This window comes from Meriones unguiculatus, chromosome 11, assembly GCF_030254825.1.
Source record: "Meriones unguiculatus strain TT.TT164.6M chromosome 11, Bangor_MerUng_6.1, whole genome shotgun sequence".
Lineage (NCBI taxonomy): Eukaryota > Metazoa > Chordata > Mammalia > Rodentia > Muridae > Meriones > Meriones unguiculatus.
Window position 1 is genome coordinate 91,047,358 of NC_083359.1, and position 21,302 is coordinate 91,068,659.

At 46.6% G+C, this 21,302-nt stretch overlaps 1 protein-coding gene across 6 annotated transcripts in view; it reads right to left on the bottom strand.

The window, feature by feature from the left end:
- Nos1ap (nitric oxide synthase 1 adaptor protein) overlaps window positions 1–21,302 on the bottom strand; it is a 287,498-nt gene that overhangs the window by 193,209 nt on the left and 72,987 nt on the right. For all 6 annotated transcript variants that reach the window (XM_060364643.1, XM_060364644.1, XM_021640625.2 and 3 more), the window contains exon 2: window positions 15,693–15,764. In XM_060364643.1, the coding sequence (XP_060220626.1) occupies window positions 15,693–15,764 (72 nt within the window). The remainder of the gene's footprint in view (window positions 1–15,692; window positions 15,765–21,302) is intronic.

A 21,302-nucleotide genomic window follows, 5' to 3' on the forward strand; every position in this document is an offset into this window, starting at 1 on the left:
TTAAAATCATAATACAGTGCGGGTTGACACAACCGTGGAGAAAAATGGAGTGGGCAACAACCTGCAGGTGAGAAATCGGGAAGGACTTGAGAGAAAATGTCTGCAGTGTGAGATGGGCTTTGAAGGAACTGGATCAGCAGGCAAGAGGAGGGAAGAAAGGAGGGAGGCGGAGAGAGAGAGAGATTGCAGAGAAAAGGAAAAATCACAAAGGTAGAAGAAGGTCAAAGCAAATAGGTCACCCTGGAGGGTGAGTAAGAAATTCATTCTGAGAACTGCAGAACCATAAGGCCAAGTGACTCTGGACAGGCACAAGAGCACTAGCCCAGGGAGACCCCTTATTGTAGAGACCGTGTGGACTCCACAGTCCACTCACAAGAAAGGGGGAGCCCCTGAGGGATTTTGAAGTGAGGCATCACAGACCTAAGGCTTTAGCGGGTGACCAAAAGTGGGGTCCTCTGTGGATAAGATGAGCTCCCAGCTTTCCACTGCCTGACTGCTCTTTGGAGACATTTAGATGCAAGCCCAGGCACAGAAGAGAAGCTCCCCTCTCTCTGGAATGGGAAGCGGCCTCTTAAAGGAGCTATCGGGGTGCCCAGCCATTCAATTAAAGGCAGAGAATCTGGAATAGATTTCTTAAGTGAAAATCGTAAATCAATATGATCTCTTTCAATAAACAATCCAGCTACCAACTCCCCATCAGCCTCTCTGCAGGATTTGGTTGTTTAGTTTAGGAGCAGCCAAACTAGCACTTAAATTAAGTGTCATCCCCGCTAAATGAAGACCAGATGTGTAAGCCAAGAAAGACATCTAATCAGGTTTGAAGGAAGGATTGCTGTAAGTGAGAAAACTGAGGACGGCTGGGTCCAACAGAGGCGGGCAGGTGCTGAGGGGGATAGTCAAACCAGGGCTCCAGATCAGGGCAAGTCACTTGGCAAGAGAAGGCTCGTGCTGTTCTAAAGCTCACACATGGGGGCCTTATGGTTTCTCTCTAGGCAGGGAGGATCCCAACACTCAGAAATCCCAGCCAGTCGGTCTTTTATTTTTACCTGTAAGTCCAATGAGAACACATGCCCTCGCCATGCTCCCAACACAGGCAGGGGGGGAAAAATCTTTGCTATAATCCTTACATTAGCCAGGGCTAAGCCATTCCAGAGACAGCATGAACCAAGCCTGAATTCTCTTCAACCCCTCACTGTGTGAGCCCCTAACACAGCTATTCCCAACCTTCTTAAAGCTGTGAGCCTGTAATACAGTCCCTCATGTTGTGGTGACCCCCCAACCAACCATAAAATTCTTTTTGTTGCTACTTCATAATTCTGATTTTGCTAATGTTAAGAATCGTAACATAAAGATCTATGTTTTTTGATGGTCTTGGGTGACCCCTGTGAGACAGTCATTTGACCCTCCAAAGGGGTCGTGACTCACAGGTTGAGAATTGATCCTCTAGAGCCTCCTGCCTGCAGCATGGAACATTTTATCCTACCACAGACGGGAAGTAGAGCGCTTAGGAGGCCTCCTCGGTATGTCACCTTCACTAGGACCTCATCTTAGTTCCCCCTTTCTGTTGGGGAACAGACTTCTGTGGTGGAGCACAGAGCTGTCTTAAACTCATGATCGTCCTTCCTCCACCTCCCCAGTGCTGGGACAGCAGACACACCACCGTGCCTAGCCCTGGCTCATCTCGTTCTGTTGAGGGAGGAACACGTATGAGTCCATGCTCAGAAGTGGGCACGCGTTTGGAGGCCAGAAGCAGCCATCTACTTCTGCCATCCTCCACCTTGTTTGTTTTGTGCTGGTTTAGTGTTTCTAGTTTTGCTTTATTTCGTTTCAGGCGGGGTCGTCTGTAACCCAGGCTGACCCTGAACTCACCGTGTAGCCAAGGATAGCTTTAAATGCCTGATCCTCGTGCTAGGATTACAGGTGTGTCACATAATGCCCAGGTTATGAAGTATGGGGAATTGAACTCAGAGCCTCATGCCCGAGAGGCAAGCACTTTGCCAAGTGATCTATGTCCCCAGCACTCCTTCCATTTTTGTGACAGGGACTCTCCACTATCTGAATCTTGAGCATGCCACTTGACTAGCTGGCTGGAAAGCTGGAGAGACCCACCTTCATCCAGCACTGGGGTTAATGGATGCATGTCAATCACCTGAGTGCCAGAGATCTGAACTCAGGCCCTCATGCTTATACAACAATCACTCTACCCACTGAGCCATGAGCCCAGCCCCTCATTTTGGTTTCTCAATGGAAAAAGGAAGGAAAGGAAAAGGGAGAGGTTAGAAAGAATGTGTTCTCTGGACCCAGGCCCCTGCCTGTCCCTGAGCCTCAGCAGGAGTCCCAACACTCAGCTTCCTAACCTGATTCTGTTTATCAGCTCTCCCCACAGGTGTACCAGCTCATGTCACAAAGCTTGGCTGTAGCCCAAGGGAAACAGGTTGGTGTGGAAATCCATACCCGAGCAGGCCAGCTCAACAAGCAGCCCAAAGAAGTGTGGAGAGCTGGGACTAGTTTCAACCGGATAGACCAAATGTAGGCTAGTGTTGACTCTATGCCTAAGGAGAGGTCACCGCCACACTTGGCAAGCACAGTGACTGACATGCACTGTCCAAGCAGCAGAGGCTCCCAATGGTGTGATGCAGCAGCTACTTCTGCCTTACCTTAGAGAGGTAGCACAGTGGTCAGGAAGCCAAGTTCTAGATCCCAGATCCTGGGCAGTTACCAATGGAGCAATGTTGAGCAAGCTGATGAACCATCTCTTCTGAACCAACTCCCTAAGCTCAGTGACTTAACTGTGGGGAAAATGCACAGAGCAGTACCTCTCTTATAACACCTGCTGTCAAAGATATGCGCGGTACTGGGGTTTTTAACTAGAGACTTAAATTCTGATATAGCTCAGCAGGTCGCCTGAAAACACAGCCACACCAAGAGGCATACATGGCTCATGCCTGTAATCTCAGTACACAAGAGAACGGCTGAGAGTTCTGGGCCATCCTGCTCTACAAAGTGAGTCTGGTTCAGACAGACAGACAGACAGATGATAGAAAAAAGATAGATGACAGATAAGTAGATAGACAGCTACATGATAGATAAATAGATGATAGATGAATGGATGATAGATAGATAGATAGACAGACAGACAGACAGACAGACAGACAGACAGATAGATAGATAGATAGATAGATAGAGGATAAATAGATAATCGATGGGTAGATGGATAGGTAGATGATAAATAGACAATAGATTGGGTAGATAAATGACAGATGATGGATAGATAGATGATCAAAATATATAGGTGATAAGTAGGTAACAGATGATAGATACATGGATGATACAGATGATTGATAGGCTGATAGATAGTAGATGATGGATAGGTAGATGATAGACAGCTATTTCTTTAAAAGAAACCCCTCCATTCCTGCTTGTTTCCTGGTTTTTTGTTTTGTTTGTTTGTTTGTTTGTTTTGGTATGGCTTTTAGGCTCATATCTCTAAAATTCTGAGGATATATTAAAACCATTTTTAAAAATATTTGCAACTCACATATACCCATCATTACTCAACTGTCACCCCTTCCAGCTTCTCCTGGGCCAGAATAAGCAAAGACACATTTGACTCCACAAGTGACAGAACAAGGCAGCAGAGGACAAGGTGACTACTGGCAAGGACACGTGACAGCAGTTAAGCATCTGGACCACTTGGGAGTCCCACCTTTCTGGGAGAGGCTGAGGTAATGGGAGATACATGACGTGGAAGGCAGAGAGCACAATGAAGGTGAGAGTCGGGGGGGGGGGGAGAGGCCTGCTTTTGTAGAGGAAAATAAAATGAGCCACACTAGACCGTCCTCAGCTCACACCCACACTGCAGTAACCCACTTAGGACACACATCTTGACCAAGCCAGAACCCAAACCACTGACTCCCTGGTCCACTGCTAGTCCTTCCTATGTCCAGGCCTGGGGCTCAGCCAGGCAGCTAAGGGGGCGAGACCCAAGGCCATGCTCCCTCAGCGACTGTTTTCAGGAGGCCAAAGGTAGGCGTGGGCTCTCGGATTTGACCAGCCCTAGGGAAATGAGAGGAAGGATAACAGAGCAGGTGCCGGGTCTTCTCATCAGGACGGCACCCTGCTAACACACCACTAACACCACATTAACAGGGTAACTGCCACTGTGACAACAGGGTGGAGAGGGATGTGGAGAAGCCACTTGTCATTCCCACTGCCAACCATCGAGTGCTTTAAAGGCCTCTCGAGGGAAGCAGATCTCACGCCGCCCGGGGAGCATGAGGAACAGCAGCTATGGAGTATTGCTGACACTGATTAAACACCAAAGGGCTGGGCGCTGCACGGTGCACACTGGGTCAGCAGGTCTCTGCTCTGCAGGCTTTCAATCCAGACCTGACGGGGCAACAGAGACAAGCAGGGGGAAGACCACCAGACAGGGAACCCTCTCCTAGCCAGGGCCCTGAATAAAGGGCTTGGGTTGCCAACTCCTGTTGCACTCTGTGTCCAGCCACCACGCATACACACCTGTCAATTTTCAAAGCCCTCTGTGAGGTCTCTCACTGAACTCTACAAACCGTTCAGAGAAAATATTCCAATGTCCACAATAGCTGGGGAAAGCCACTTGTCTCTACAGAGTGTGGTGGGACAGAAAAGACAGGAAAGCTACTTTGGAGGTGTCAAGAAAACAACAAGCAAACAAACCTGTAGACAAAAATGAACACTGGAACTGGGCTATGGAGAAGAAGCCGAAACTGAACTGGGTCCTAAGGAGAGAGGCTTCAGCCACCCAGAGAAGGGAGTGCCTCCTAGGCAGAAGGAAGAAGGGAGAGGGAATATGAAGATGCTCCCAACCTTTCCTGGGGCGTGCCTGAGTTACCAGCAGAAGCCTGAACATACACCTTGCACAGATCTCAGAGTCCAATCTGAAAATGGTGAGACATCACAAGTAGCTGTAAACAGGACAGTGCCAATAGGACTACCTTTACTGGGACAAGCTGGGCAGCAGGGAAAAGGATGGGTGAAAAGGATGCTAGCCCATGGCACACAGATACAGGCTCCTCTGCAAAGCATACTCCCTACCACTGAGCTACACCCCAAACCCCTGCAGCCATCTGTGCAACAAAATGACAGGGCTGCCCTCTACTAGCAGAGGTGGAGAAGGATCTACGTATCTGAGAAATATTTGTTTAGAAGGCAATTTGGCAAGAATGGCTCTTGTAAAATCTGGAGAGGTGACCCTGAGGTTCAAAGCTTACATTCTTAGTGAGTAAAATGACTTTCACTGGCATAAGTAAAAACGCAAGGAAGAGCTCAAAGCAAAGAGGAGAAACTTCTGCAGAAACAATGAATTTGGGTTTTGACAAGCTGGATGCAAGATGGCTTTAGAACGCACAGGGAGGGAGTGCCACACAGGATACATGAATTTCAAGCTCTAAAAAGAAGTTTATAAAAATCAAATAATGGCCTTATTTACATCTAGTGCTATGCACTGCCTGGCAGTGTTCCCAGAGGGAAGACAGACAAAATCAGGAACACAGATGCTGCTGTCTGGCCAGACACTTGGAAAATGAGGACAACCAGCCTGCTCTTGTGGGATTGCCGAGCCAGACTCTGTTCTTGGTTCCCCATCACAGCAGCACCATTCACGGTCTCTGCAGTGAATCTTAGGTCCCCTGCTCACCAGCTCTGAGCTAGAGCAAGCTGTTTAACCATTCTCTGCCTCTGCTCTACCATCTGTAAAATGAGGTGGTCTCATCTATAGAGCAGGGTCATGGTTACACTCAAATCCACACAGAGTGGTGGTCGTTGATACTTTTGAAGTGCTCTCTGCCTGAGGCCAGACAAGCAACATGGTACAGTGCAATCTAGACTCAGGCCTGCTTAGGCTGCACAAGGACAGGAACATGGAGAAGTGACATCACTCCTATGCCCCTCCCATGTCAAAACAACAACAACAAACAACAAACAAAAACAAACACACAAACAAAACAACTGCAGTAGTACATTCCTTACGGGGTTGTTGGAAACCAAGATCAAGTCACAGTAGATATGAAAACCCACCTAAGAAACTGTGAAGAAGATGAAGGCCGCAAATGGGAACCTCTCCACATAGATCAGCGAAGTGTGCTTCTCGGAAGCCGAGTCTTCACTGTGGTACCCAGGCAATTAGCATCTTTATACTATAGGGTGCATATTCTCCCAGGAGCACTCTGGCCATTCATCAAAACCCATGTCATGTGCTAAGTACAGAAAAATCACAGGAGACCAGCCTGGGCTGTCAGAGGCTGGCTCACAGAAATCCCAAGAGAATACACTTCTTAACTATACACAGGAACGAACTGACGATACACGCCATGACACAGATGGACCCTGAAAACATCGTGCTCAGTGGAATAAACAGGAACGAGTGACAAACGTGGCATAAGATTTCACTTGTGTGATGTCTCTAGAATGGATAAATTCAAGAGACAAGTGACAGGACAGAGTTCCAGGGCCAGAGATGGAGTTACTGATTAACGAGCACAGTTTATGGCAGGGATAACAAAAGGCTTGGGATACTGACAGTGGTGAAGAACACAAGGTATTATGGTATATTTAAGCCCACTAAGGTGTATACGTACACGTGGTTAAAATGAAAAATCTATTTATATACGAATGTTTCTAAAGACAAAGAAGTCATTAAGGCGAGGGTGCCCAATGTCACTAATTGCCAATGCCAGAGAGATGAACAAAGGGTCCCCAAAGGCTTCTTAGTGTAGTAGTAACAAACTGGCACTCGGCACCCCTCCTTCCTAGAGTGGACAAACTTTGATTAAAGGATACACACTAGCCAGGCTCGGCGGTGTAAACCAACAGCATCAACTACTCAGCAGGCTGAAGCAAGAGAATCATTATAAGAAACTGGACTGAGTAGGATGTAGTCTGGCATTCTGTGGAAACTCAACGACATCAATGCTTTCTCTTAGGTATGCACTGCTGTAATAGAGCCAGGCACCTTACTTAAGAGCAACTGGGTGTTTTGCTTTGACAGCGCTGGGCTGTAATAAAGTAATCTCTGCCCCAGTTAAAAACAAAAAAAGAACAGAACAGAACAAAAGCATTCCAGGGCGTACTATCTCACACCTTCAATCCTAGCACTCAAGAGGCAGAGACAGAGGCAGGCAGGTCTCTGGGAGCTCAAGGCCAGCCCAGTCTATACAATAAGTTGCAGGACAGCAAGAGCTACGTAGTGAGACCCTGTCTTAAAAAAACTTGGGGGGGGGTCATTCCTGAATTCCTCACTGTTGGAACAGAGCTAAGCGCTTTTTCATTCTGGTTCAAATTTAAGATAAATGTGTTTATTCATACGTAGTCCAGGTACTCAAGCTCTTAGTGAACCACATTCTCTCGAGATGTGACTTGCAGAAAAAAAAAAAAATCCTACAGCTAACCTACCATTCCTCCTCAGGTTTATACGTCACCATTCATCTTCCCTCCAGGCTGCTCCTTGGACCTAGAAAGCCCATCCTTGCTCGGGGCTTTGTACTCACTGTCCCTTTGTGTGAAACACTCTTTCTTCAGAGAACCATATGGCTTACTCCCTCTGCTTACTCACGTATTTAAAGACATAGCCAAGTGGTCTTCCCCAGCTATCGGTACAAAAAAAAAAAAAAAAAAAAAAACAGTACTCAGCCCACCTCCCAGCACCACCTAGCCTTGGGTCCTAATTTATCATTCTGCAGAGGATTTACATGTGACTCTGTATTTCTAATCTCTCCTTCTATTCTTTCTCAGTCATCAGAATGTAAGCTTCATCCAGGCAGGGATTTCACTTTCTAAGACTCTGTCTTTCCAGAACCTAAAATAATGTTGGCTTGGAGTTAATACTTTTTCCTCTAATGAGTAAGGTGGGGGGAGGGGGATTAAAGTCGGCTATCTGTGCACCAATGTTTCTGTCGATGAGAATGCCTGCCTCCGCCCACCTGGGGATGCTGATTTATATCCTTTGGTTGAAAGGAAGACATCTGTACACTCCCATCATACTCTACTGAAACTCTGCTAAGTTTTTTCTTAAGTTTAAACACAACCAAGTCCCCTTAAAGAAAAGCAAAAGGCAAACATCCAGCGTTTAACTGGCTCGTGTCTAGTATATAGAAAGTATAGTGTGGAATATTAGCCAATAATAAAAATAAATGATATTGATACATTAAAAAAAGCACAGATGAACTGTGCAAACGCTAAAAGAAGCCAGACAGAAAGGTCCACATACTTTATGAGAATATCAATAATAAATGCCCAAAACAGGCAAATCTGTTCAGGCAGAAAGTGAATTGGTGGGTATGTGGGGCTGGGCACTTTAGAGAGACTGGAAGATGAGAGGTTAGAAGGGCAGAGTTGCCGGGTTGTGGTGGCACACGCCTGTAATCCCAGCACTTAGGGAGGCAAAGGTAGGGGGATCTCTGTGAGTTTGAGGCCAGCCTGTGATTCTGAGTCCAGGACAGCCAAGGCTACACAGAGAATTGCAGTCTCAAAAAACCAAAACCAACCAACCAAACAAACAAACAACAAAAAAAAGTAGTGCAGAGTCGAGCTAGGCTACTCCAGCACTTGGGAGGCTGAGGCAGGTAGATCTCTGAGTTCGAGGCCAATCTGGTCTATGAATTGAGTCCCAGGACAGCAAAGGCTACACAGAGAAACCCTGTCTTAAAACAAACAAACAAATAAATAAACAAAAAAGTACAGAGTTGGCTAGAAGTGCATGGGTCTGTGGTAGAACACTTGTCAAGCATGCAGAAGGTCCTGAGTTTCATCTCCAATGCTGCAAAAAATTTAAAAATTCAATAGAGGTTCAGAGTTTCCTCGGGGAGAAAAATAAGTTCTATAATGACACTTGTACAGCACTTACATGAATATATACTAAGTCCCACTGCTAAAATTGTACAGTATATGATGCATAAGTTATATGGCATATGAAATAGATCTCAATTAAGTCATTGCCCAAAAAAGTATTGGTGAAAATCATGATGTCATTTAAATGTGTAAAACCTACATCTAGATATAAACTATTTATGCATACAGGCCCTATATAGATTTATAATTTAAACACAAGTTGTATTGTATAACGAATAAATTGAAACAAGTCAGAGAAGACTCCACACTGAAATCACATCACTGCTCTCAACAGGAAGGCACGGGGGGCACCTCACAAGAGCTCTCCAGAGTCCAGCATAAGCAGACTCAGTGGTGATACTCAGGGTGTTCGCCACCAGGACCGCGCACGTACCAGCAAGTCAGAAGGGATACTACAAGCAACAAAAACGAACACTTTTTTGCAAGCCACCCAGATGGCCATGCCAGGGCGTGGGCTACTGCCAGTCCTCTGTACAGCCTGTATGCCAGGCTCTGGCTCCACTCTTCACTTTCTTCCATCTTGACTCTACAAAATCTTAATTCCTGGCTCCTACCTGTGCAAAGAGCCCATGAGTCCATTTGCCTTATGGGAATTCATTTCCTACATATTAAGAGCCTTCCTGTTCTCCTTTAGAGCATAAACCATGACAAAAGAATCGGTCGGTGTCCACACCAGAAGACACAAGCAGACAAACTCAGTGGCAGAGCATAATAGCTAATGAGCTGGTCAGGGATAAAAAACCCTTTCAAAGGCGCGGAATAAGCTGGCTTGACTTTGTGCACATGAGGATCAAACGAGAACACAACTTTCTGAAAGTCTGATGGAGAACTTCTCAAACTCCTAAGATTACGACCCTAAGATTCAAGAGAACCTATTTTGAGAGACATTAATCTCCAAACTGGTTAAAGAAAATAACTGGTCTCAAACTGAAAGGACTCATGTCTTTAATAAGCTAATGGTTCTCGGGTGTTTGTGTGCAGGTTCAGATCCTGGTGCACACAAGGTAAGTCTTCTGCCACTGAGCTGTAGCTTCAGCATGGGAACAGCACACAGGGTACGCAGTCCAAGTGTCAGACACCTCTGTATGCATTTACACATATCTGGTTAAATCAATCTACTGAAAAGATACCATATTCATTTTGTTGATGATTAAACATTGACTGACGGGTTGAGGGCCTTGTCCAAAGTCCCCGGATCTCGTGCAGAAGAAACGGAATCTGAATTTCATTCTGCTTCATCTCATACTAGAGAACTTCCGTAAGGCTGAGACCTTCCCAATTCCTGCTGGAGCCCAATGCTCTGATCCTCTGGGACAGGCAAAATGATGCCTCTCCGTCCCTTAAAGGTGCGACATTACACGACAGAATGACTTTGCAGGTATGAGATGATGAACCTTGGAGGGGAAATAATCTGAGACTCTTGGGAGAAAATGGAGGAGAAAGAGCTGACCACAAAGGTCCCCATCAGAAGGTGAGGCCACGAGGTGACGGGAAGCGGAGGTCACAGTGGCAGCTCTGCTGGCCCTGAAGACAGACAGGAGGCACTCGGCAAAATCATGGGCAGCCTTTGGGCATACCTAACCTTTTGACATGTGACACCATGTTGTTACGTGAAAAGTTCACACGTGAAGACTAGGCAATTAGATTAACAACAATTTGTTTTAAACCTCATCATGTTTTAAGTTTATAATTGCGTGTCGGGTCACCTCCATAGAGGTGACACCTTCGGCTGACAGTGCTCTATGGGCCACAGGCTGGATCCCCTTACCGGGACGCTGGACCAGCAGGGGACAGACTGTTCTCTGGGGCCTCCAGCAGGAAAACAGCCCTACCAGTGCCTTGGCGGTTCCCCATTCCAGGTTTCCGAGGCCCGGAACTACAAGATGAGCAGTTGGAGTTATTATAAGCCTTTACATTTAGAGTGACTGGCTACTCCATCCTGCGAAGTAGCACGGCCAAGCTAACACAACCGTGGTGGCGTCTCGAAGACTCTGAACTTGAGGCAAAAGGGAGAGCACTTAATGACATAGGACCCCGGTGCTAACGGAGGCAAGCTGCTCAGGGAGAAAGTTACAAGGTGATAAAGAGGCCATGCTAGAAACCTACAACCATGGGGACCCTTGACTCCAGTTACTACCTGCATAAAGCCGCCAGCCCCTGATGAGCTACTGAGCAAGCAAGCCCTCCTAAGAAAGTACCCAGGGCCTTTTATGTTTTCCCATCCTTTGGTTTTCCTTGAGAAAAATTCTGGGAAAGCTGGCAAAAATGGCAGCTTCAGGAGGAGGAGGTGGACACAGCCAGATCCTGGTTACCAAGCCACTGACCACATACACCTCCTGTGCAGCCACATTAACGTGCCAGAAATCAAGTCACGTTAGGTAGGAAACTCTGATCCCATACTGCATCATTCTGGAAGCCATTTGCAGAGTGGACCAAAATATGCCCCATCCCTAGTCAAAGAAGCCAATGGGAGGTCAGGGTCATGTGCTGGACACTAGGAATACAGTCACCTGTATGCTGCCAGTGATGGGGAATGTTGTAGCAGGAGTGTGAGCAGACAAGAAGAACCATTCAAGATGGCTTCCCCAAGGAAGAAATGCTCTCACTAAAGAGACTGGCTCTTAAAAGCAGTTAGATAAGGCAGCTGGCTGCCAAAAGCAGCCAGAACTCTCATGGTATTTATCTGCACGTAGGAAATGCTCTGAAACCCAAAGGAAAGGTATAAAAATGATAGCGATGAATATAAATAGCCCTTTATGGTTTATAAAGCATTTTTTCACGCACCATCCCAGATCCGACAATAGCACCAGGGAGACAGGATGAAAAGTAGCATGCTGTCTTTTATAAATGAGGAAACTGAGATTAACAGCTGTCAGCTGCTTTGCCAAGGTCACACATTAAGTCAAGGGGAAGACTCAAGCCCAACTCTCATTACTCCTTGCTGAGAGCCCTCTTGACTATACTGAGTGCCCTTCCCAAAGAGACTAAGGCGAAGCGGCAGGGGCTAGTGTTGGTATCTGAGAATGAAGGTTACAGGGTGGCTGGTCATCATGTTAGACACTGTAGAGCCACAGATGGTTGTGACAGGATGTGGCCCCTTCCTCCAGGACCGGACCTCTCAGAGCTGTGACACTCTCATCTTAGAACCCACCCAGCCCCAGCACTTCATCAGCCCTGGCTCACCTCTCTGCACTCCTGTCTCCCCCAGCTGCGCATCTACCTTCTTAGCTCTTCCCTTCACTAGTAATGTACAGAGTACATATTGCTGTGCGTCAGTGGTAGGGAGGCAAAATGAAAGCATTATGAGACGTCTGTTGGAGGTTCCTCAGAGAACTCAGCTACTGGCAAGCACAGTGGCAAGCCTGTGGTCCCAGCTACTCAGGAGGTGGAGGCAAGAGGATCATCTACGCCCACAAGTTCAAGACCAGCCTAGATGCCAGCTCAAATATTTAGTCTACCATTCGATCCAGAAATCCCTTTTCTGAAGGGATTTTCTGAAGGGATATAGGCAAGAAAAAAAAAATCAAAGTAGGTTCTCAAAGAGGCATTTGTAGTCCAGTGTACACACAATGCTATTCACAACAGCTAAAGGATAAGAACAAATGCCCATCAATAGAGGGATACATAAGAAAATGTGGTCTGTCCATACAGAGGAATACAAGGAGGCCTTAAAAAAAAAAAAAAGGAAATTCTGACATCATATAACATAGATGGACCATGATGACATTATACCAATAAAAAGGGACAAATACCGCAAGGTTCCGTTCTTGTGACATTTTAGAGTAATCAAAATCACAGAAACAGAAGGTAGGAAGATGGCCACCTAGGGCTGGAGGGAGGGGAGACTGTATTTATTGGTTATAAAGTTTCCATTTTATAAGAAGAAAAAAAAAAGATTAGAGATCCTAGATGCCAACAGTATGAATATACTTAACAACTGATCTGTGTACCTTTTAAAAGCAAATTTTAATGCTGTGTACTTTTACCATCCATTTCTTAGAAGCATATTAAGAGGGGAAAGGTAGAAATGTCTAAGACAGATATCATAAGTTCGAAAAGAATATGGAGAAGGTGAAGAACCAAATGATAAACAAAGAGGGCTCAGAAGAAGCAAAGCAGCCAGGGATGAAGCATGTATGTATTTAACTGAGGCCACACGGGACATGGGGATGGAGACAGGCAACAATACACCCTCCTACCAGAGCCCCAACTCCCAACAAGAGGACTTCTCCAGACACTTTCAGACAGATCCCTTCACTCCCTGAAGGCATCCTCTGGAAAAAAGAGGACTCTTTACCACCACATCACAACACAGCTCTCCAGAGAGGACCAGAAGATGAGATCTACAGAGTCAGGCAACGATGGGCATGGTGACTCGCACCTGCACCCCAGCGCTCGGGAGACAGAGGCAAGGAGATCTCCAACTCAAGGTCAGGATGGGCTACAGAGTGAGGCCCCTCCCACAGAATGAAATAAAACAAAGGCCCCGGCAATCCACTCACATCTCACCTGTGAGGCTCTGTGGTCCCTATCAATAGCTGCTCTCAGGACTACCTGTTGCTCTGGCCAAGCCCTGGGGCCTGGGGCTGTTCAGCCCAGCAGAGCACCCAGCAACCAAAGCCTGCAGTGTCCTCTCCAGAATTAGCCTGGCACCACTCAATATAAACGGACGGTGTCAGCTACAGTCCTGTACACAGAAATCCCATGCCCTAGTTCTTGACAGCTGTAATTACAGCCCAAACAGCTTTTGAAAGGCAAAGAGAAAGAAGAAAATAGCAGCCTGGACCTAGCAGTGAATTGTGGGGCTCGCGGGGGAAGACACACAATCGGAGTGCTTGCCGCTAACGGCAGCCAGTCCACACAAGCAACTGGACAGCCAGCCCAAACAACTTTCTGACCAATTAATTCCCCCCTCTCGTGTAATGAGCTGCTCATTAAGCACTGGAAGCAGCTCCCACAGAGGGGGCTGTAGGAAGAGGAACGCCGCTGCCAGAGCTGGCAGGTAATGAGAGAAAAAGAGACGGCCACATTCCAGGCCCAGATTCCTGCAGATCCTGTGACCACAGAGTGCCAGGCCGTATCTGGCCTGCCCTAACTTCCAGGTAACATTTTCCTGTGCCTCTGTCCATTTTAAGCTGTGTTTCTGCCTGCCACGGATTCCTTTGCCAGAAAGGTGCCATGGCCCAGTCCTTTGGTTTCATCAACTAGGGTCAAAATTCATAATCAGCGTTCCAACAAACCCTTGGAGGGACACTAGAGGCCTGAGTATGAACCCCTGGGCTGCCTGTGACCAGCATCCTTACCAGAAGTGCTTAACCTGCCTAAGGTTCCAGGTCCTCATCCATGAAATGTACTAAGAATATCCTCACCCCACCTAAAGTAGCTATAAATAATAATAAAACAGTATTTTAATATTCAATATCAAGACATCTAAAAAAATAAGGCACCCAACACAGAAGTAGCTATTACTGTTGGTGAAGATACTGCTTTCACGGTGACGGTAGTATCAGCAACAGCCATTCTGTGCCCATCAGTCAGTCACACACAAAAGAAGACTTTGGCGGACACCCCGGAGTATGGGCAAGTCCACGCCCATCTTTCTATCGCAGCAGCGTGCAAGACACAGATCTCGGCTTCTTCTACCATGCAGCAGGGCAAAGGAGGAGGTACAGAGGCCGGGAAAGACTGAGCCCCGATCTACAGCCAAAAGGGGAGCTTTTCCATGAGGCCAGCTAGCAAGCGATAGAGCGCATTCAGATGACAGGCGCATTCCTCGGCCTCCGTGGCCTCTCCATATGCTCCTCTGAGCTTCAGGCTGACCTAGAAAATGACATGACATGATCCTCTAATGCTGTGACCACTCAGTCACACGAAACTACCTCAAATTTCCTTATTACCAGCTCCATGAAAATAGTATCATCGTATACAATAGTGGTCTCAAGTAAGTCAACTTTGTAACGAAGGAAAGGCTGAAGGACTGGAAGCATCAATGAGCCACGCAGAAGGCCACCAGCAAATACCCGTCCTTTGTTTTCCATTTGGGTGAACAGACGACTTCAAAGAACAATGACCTAAGCCAGGATGCACCCGGAGATGACCAAGCCAGACATCCTAACACCACCTCCCTCTACGATGCATATTACAATACACCCGAGCAATCCCAAGCCCACCTCCAAAAGCCCACGGTTCTCTTGTCCTGGCGCAGAGCTCCCGAAAAGAGTTCCTTCACAATCCCTGCTCCACGGGCCAGAGTCAGAGGGCAGGGGGTTGCCACACACACCGACTCTTCCAGAAGAGGGGGTGGGGGTGCGTACACATGTGCAGGCGCACACTCACGCACAAAAAGCTCCTACATCCTGAAGCGTCCAGAAACTGACCAAGGAAGGAAGTTTTGTTGAAATCTACCGCCCAGTCTTAAAATTTCAAGCAAAGCTCCTGTTCTGTACCACAATAAATTACCTCTTGAAAAACGTTCTGAGCAGTTACTAGGTGCTTTTTAAACTTTTGCCCTACATTTTACCATTCCCCTTTACTGCCAGGCCAGTCAGCACACACGTGTCTCAGGTGGAAGAGCTGCAGGACATGAGAGAGAGAGGATGACAACGCTCGGCCATCACATCCATTTCAACCTTTGGCCCTTACTGCAGTTCACAAGAATTTCCCTGATGATATAGGAATATGGCCTCTGGGTCCTGCAAGGGTGAAGGGTGAAGAGGTCATCCTGGCTCTCAGGTCTGGCTCAAAGGGCCAGCAGCAAGGAAGCTTGAACTCCAGATTCACACACAGCCTCACCTCTGACCACTCACCCGGATTCGGCGCATGGCAGCCACGATCTCCACCCGGCTGTTGGGTCTCGGGACATCCAGGCTTCCCACGTACTGTGGAAAAGAAGCAAAGGCAGATTGAGAGGAGGAAGGGCAATGTCCCCAATCACAGACCATTGGGCATACAAAGACTTTGAGGCCACACTGTTTATTGCCACCCCCATTTTACAGATGAGGAAATTAAAAGCCCCAAGGGGGTATCCTCTGGTTTTGAAATAGTTTCTAGCTGTTAATAAAAAATAAACAGCTTAACCAGAAATTACTGCTTCCATTTTCATCTTGTTCCTAATGTAGCAAAGCCCTTTGGGTAAGCAGGATCTGATTCAGAAAGGCTCCTTGGAGAGATTCTTGCCACTGTATATATGGCACAGTAAGTGGCTTTTTCCTTTTTTCTACTTTCAATTACTTCATCTGTAAGACCAAATAAATTAAACACACAGGCACAAAGAACTCTGACATAAAACTGCTTGCCAAAAATAAATGCACTAAGAGAAAGACAGACACTTTGGGAGTTGTTATTGTTTGGGTTTCTTTGTTTACTTGTTTGTTTGGGGTCTTTTTGGTTATGTTTTGGTTTTGTTTGTATTTTTGTAAGGCTCCACTCTCAAACACAGGCTGGCCTAGAACTCATTATGTAGCTCAAGCTGGTATAGAAACTCATGGCACTCCTCCTGCCTCACACTCCCAGATGCTGTGACTGCAGCTTGAAAAACCACATCCGGCTGCTCTTTTTTTTTTATTAGAATTTTACCGAGTTATCCCTAGACATATCGGAGACTTCCAACATTTTGTTAAGTTCCTGATTGGAGAACAAAATGAGCTAATATCTTTTTTTTACATTAAAAAATGGACTAATAATTTTTATGTACAAAAAATTACCCAATTGTATTTTCTATTTGTCTTTGGCTTTTGAGACAGGCTTACCATCTAATTCAGGCTGACCTCAAAATCACCTGTTCTCTGTCTCAGCCTCTTGAGTGTCGGGATTACAGGTGTGCACCATCACACCTGCCCCTGATTATACTTTAAAGCTAGCCACCAAACCACACGGCATTCAGGTTAATGTTTAACATGTATTTCCTTGCTAACGACTATTCAAATAATGCAAAAACAAGCAAACAGAAGAATTAAGTCACAACTTGCAACACGTCAGTACCAGTCTCCTTTTTTTTTTTTTTTTTTGCTTACCCATGGGCATTAAGTTCAGACAATTAGTTCCAAGGGGGAAAAGGTGGTATTATTCAGGACTTTAAACACAACCTAGGGGTCTGTGTCCACACCTACAGGTGAGGCAGAGTCAACATAAGGCCACCCTTCCTGACAGATCCTTCACACCGGATCACTGCACTTCCCCCAATCACCTCATTTACATATCCAAGGGTTAGCCAAGGAGCCAGCCCTGGAGAGCTTGCTGCGTACCTATGCAAAGACTGCATTGATAGAGATAGGAACAGTCATGTTTGAAAGACGATAGTTCCTGTGGGTACAAGAAAAGAAAGCTTTTCCCAACACTTGGAGCTAAGAATTGGTTCCGGTCAGAGGGTTTCACAAGTGACACTGGGAACGAACGGATTTCCCCTGGTACAGACCCAAAAGCTTGTGTTGACTGAAGAAGGACATTCCTGGCAGCAGATGAGTTGGTTGGTAAGCCGTGGGCGCGCTGCAGTCTGGCCCCTGGGGGAGCCCACCCCAGCACATGGGCTTAGAGGCATAGGACCTTGGACCCTGCTGAGGCAACAGAGCCCAGGATCAAATATGTGATCAAGGCTTCTCTGCGACTAGCGACTCTCCCCAGTGAACCCTGCTGGAGCTGCAAGGTTGGCAATATGTCAGTGACCTATGCAGCCAGAGCTGGCATGGTGCCATTCATGATTGTTCAACTTCAAAGGCCCTCCAGCCCAGGGGGAGTTTCCAGGATCCATCTCCTATGTGTCCCATGCTGATCCTCGCTGAACCCATTGCAGTCAGAAACACAAACCTTCTGGGACTCAGTTCCTCCTACAATCAAGTGAAGGCCAAGGTCTCGGGACTGAGCAAGGTCACCCATTGTAGAGGAGCCTGAGCCGGAAGGGAAGCTACATGTCTGAGAATCGGCTGCTGACCATGGAGCCTGAACTCAAACACCCAAAGGGGACCCATTGGGCTACTCTGCCCCAATCCACCTCTCCTTCCTGAGAAAAGGTGCTACTAGACAGATAATACTGGAACAGTAAGGAAATGGGGGAGGGGGCAGTCAACATAGACAGAGAGGAGAGGTAGCCCTCCAGCTTCTGATGAGGTCTTCTGACAAGGGGGCACACAAATTGTACGTAATGACAGGGCCCCTATTCACACACCCATCTTCACCCTACAAGGGGCTGCCTCATTCCACCAGACCCCACCCAAGCTGGTATATGCACAAAGCATACACCTATACACACACTTGCTGTATACATGTGTGTGGTGCCATATCTCCAACACACACACACCCACTCGTACTGCACACCCCTGAGTGTGATCACTCACATCACACACCTATTCTCCCTTCCTCACCCACTTCCTGCCCTGTAGAGAAAAATCACAAATCTGCCTTCCGGACAACACGCCTGCAGGAGCTAGCGTGGCTCTATCAAGTTGCACTGAATTGATGAGAAGGATTTACACTGAGCGGGACTCGGTTCTACATCTCCCAGACGAAAGCTAAATATCCACACAAACAACATGAATCAAAAGGGGAGCCATGATGCCAGGGAGGCAGAGAGGTCAGAAAGCCATCGCCTCAGGCGGAAGCAGAAGGTGTGATGGGTAAAACAACTTTCTCTTCTTCCACAGACACTTGAGCCTCTCCGTACCTGACCTAACCACGACCAGCCCCCCAACTAACGCTTCTGTCTCCGAGCAAGTTGTGAGACAGTCTACAATCAGGCCCACTTGCTACAAGTCCAGGTCATCCTGCTGATCAAGTTTGAGCCATTTTTATAACAAACTGAACTGAGCTGGGAGCCTCCCGCTCTAGGCCAGGAAGGTGGTTCCCAAGCTAAACCTTGTCCCCCAGCTGAGCCAACAAACCGCAGAGATGGTGGCTGCTCTCACTTCCTGCTAGGATCACGCTAGAACTGTTCCCTTTCTCCAGTCAAAGGATGGGGTGGGGTTACCAACCAGAAATGTCCTTCCATTTACCTGCATCCTCTACAGGATACTGAGTTCCAAAGAGTCATAGGATAACAAAGGGGACTTGATCAACAACTGGAAATTAGAAGAATAATTTTCAAAATGGCAGCTTGTTTTCTTTCCTTCAACTCCCCATATCAATCCCTCCCCTCACTTCCCTCATCCCTCTCACCCTCCTAGCCTTCCTCACCTAAGCAAGAGCCCCCAATCATTCAAGCCTGAAACTGAGGCTTCATCCTTGAAGGGCTTCTCCCCAAATAAAGATGGCTTATGAGTAACCAAGATTTGTTCTCAACATTTTGGGGATGGAAAGACAGCTCAGCAGTTGAAGTAATGGCTGTTTTTTCAGTGGATCCAGGTTTTATTTCCAGCACCCATATGATGGCTCATAACCATCTATAATCCCAGTTCCAGAGGAGCTGATGCCCTCTTCTGGCTTCTGTGGCCATGAGGCATGCACATGGTACACAGACATACATACAGGCAAGATACTCATACCCATAAAATTATTTTTTAAGAAACCTTTAAGAACCTCCTATGCTTGCTTCTATCTGCTCTGAGGATGACAAACAGCAGCCACAAGATGGCCTTGTGTGGTCCAGCTTCACCTCACACCAGTAGATTCTCCAACTACTCAAAGGAGTTCCTCACATATACCTTACCTCCTCTGAGCATGCTCCTCCCTGCACACAAAACACACACACACTCTCTCTCTCTCTCTCTCTCTCTCTCTCTCCCCCTCTCTCCCTCTTTCTCTCTGCCTAATTCGACTGGTTCTCTTCCTCTCCACCACTGACTTCTAAAAAAGGCGAGCTCTTACCTTGACAACCCCTACAACTCTCTTTTACAGCACCAACATGTGACTAAATCCATGTATTCATGGACTGACCATGTCTATAAATTGTACCACAGGTCAAGACACAAAGAAGATATTCAAAACTCAACTGACTGCAGTCTCACAAGAATGACCTGCCCCGGGTGCTCATGGGAGAATCTCTGCTTAGAGGAGAGATTAAAAGAAAGGCCTAAACCCTAGCTTCTGCCTGGAATTCCGACACTGACCTCACTGTTCGTCAACTCACCGTCAGTCATCCCCTCCCATCCTGTTGTGTCTTTATAATATACCTGGCACCCAGATGCTTGAGCTCGACCAAGCCAGATCCTTGTACCACACACAATTCCCAGTTTACCAAAGAATGGCAGTATATTAAACCTTGCTGCTGGCAGATTTTTAATCACTCAGCCTTCAGTACATCTATAGCATTTCTGTGTCCTCCTTCCAGGAAGCCCTGCTACCCAACATCACACAGGGCCTCTATTCAGAAGAGCCACCGCGGAGAAGAGAAAGGACTCAAACAAAGGAGTTCAAAAATACCACAGCCTACAACTTCTTCATTAATATCTAAAATAAAAAAAAATCCATAAACCCCAAAAGGAAAGCATTTAAAGAGGAAGAAGACGCCGCCGCCACCACCACCACCACCACCGCCATCAGGTGTGGTAACTCATACTTATCTCAGCATCTGGGAAGCTGAGGCAAGAGAATTACTGTGAGTGTGAGGCCAACCTAGCCTACAGAATGAGATTCTGTCTCAACGAAAAAGAAAAGGGGAAGTTTTTTTTAAAAAGATGTAAACTCTGTGAGTGATCATGAGCTGAGAGACTGACAGATGATTTATTTGTGGCTTCATGTTTCAGATAAGCAGGAATTAACTGCATGTGAGATTACCAAAGAACTTCAACTACAGCAACTTTAGCCTGGTACTCCAGGACTGACTCATAACATACTTCCATCATCTTGCTTCCACCCTATTTTCTGGAAATTAACTCCTGTAGACTGTGATGAACTGCAGTGTCTCCCAACATGTGACTGATAATGCAAACAGCAGAAAGACAGAACACCTTGGCTTATCCACCTGTGGAACACTTATTATACACAGACCCCTGTGACGTCTGCCATTAAGCTCCTCTAGAGGCTCCCTCTATTTATTGACAAAGCTCATGCCAGGTGTCTCCAGGGACAAGGTCAAAATTCAATTGAAGACAAAGACTGCATATGATTCTGTTTCTGACATGACCGGAAGAGCAGGTATCAGAACAAGCCTCACAAAAACAAACAACAGAAACTCTCACTCAACAAGAAGGAAGGAAGGAAGGAAGAAAGGAAGGAAGGAAGGAAGGAAGGAAGGAAGGAAGGAAAGAAAGAAGGAAGGACAACATACAGAGCAAAGTATAACGTAAGCTAAGGCTGTTTCTAACAGGCACCCACACTGGTCAACTATATGTTAATACAATTGTTAATAAGAGGGGCGTCTGGAAACTGCTCCAGCCCATGTTTTCCATGTGAACCTAAAATGGATTTTTAAAAAGAAAGACTATTAATTAAAATAGTAATAATTCGGATGTTTAGAATAATTTGAACCACGCTGAGACTGGCAGGTC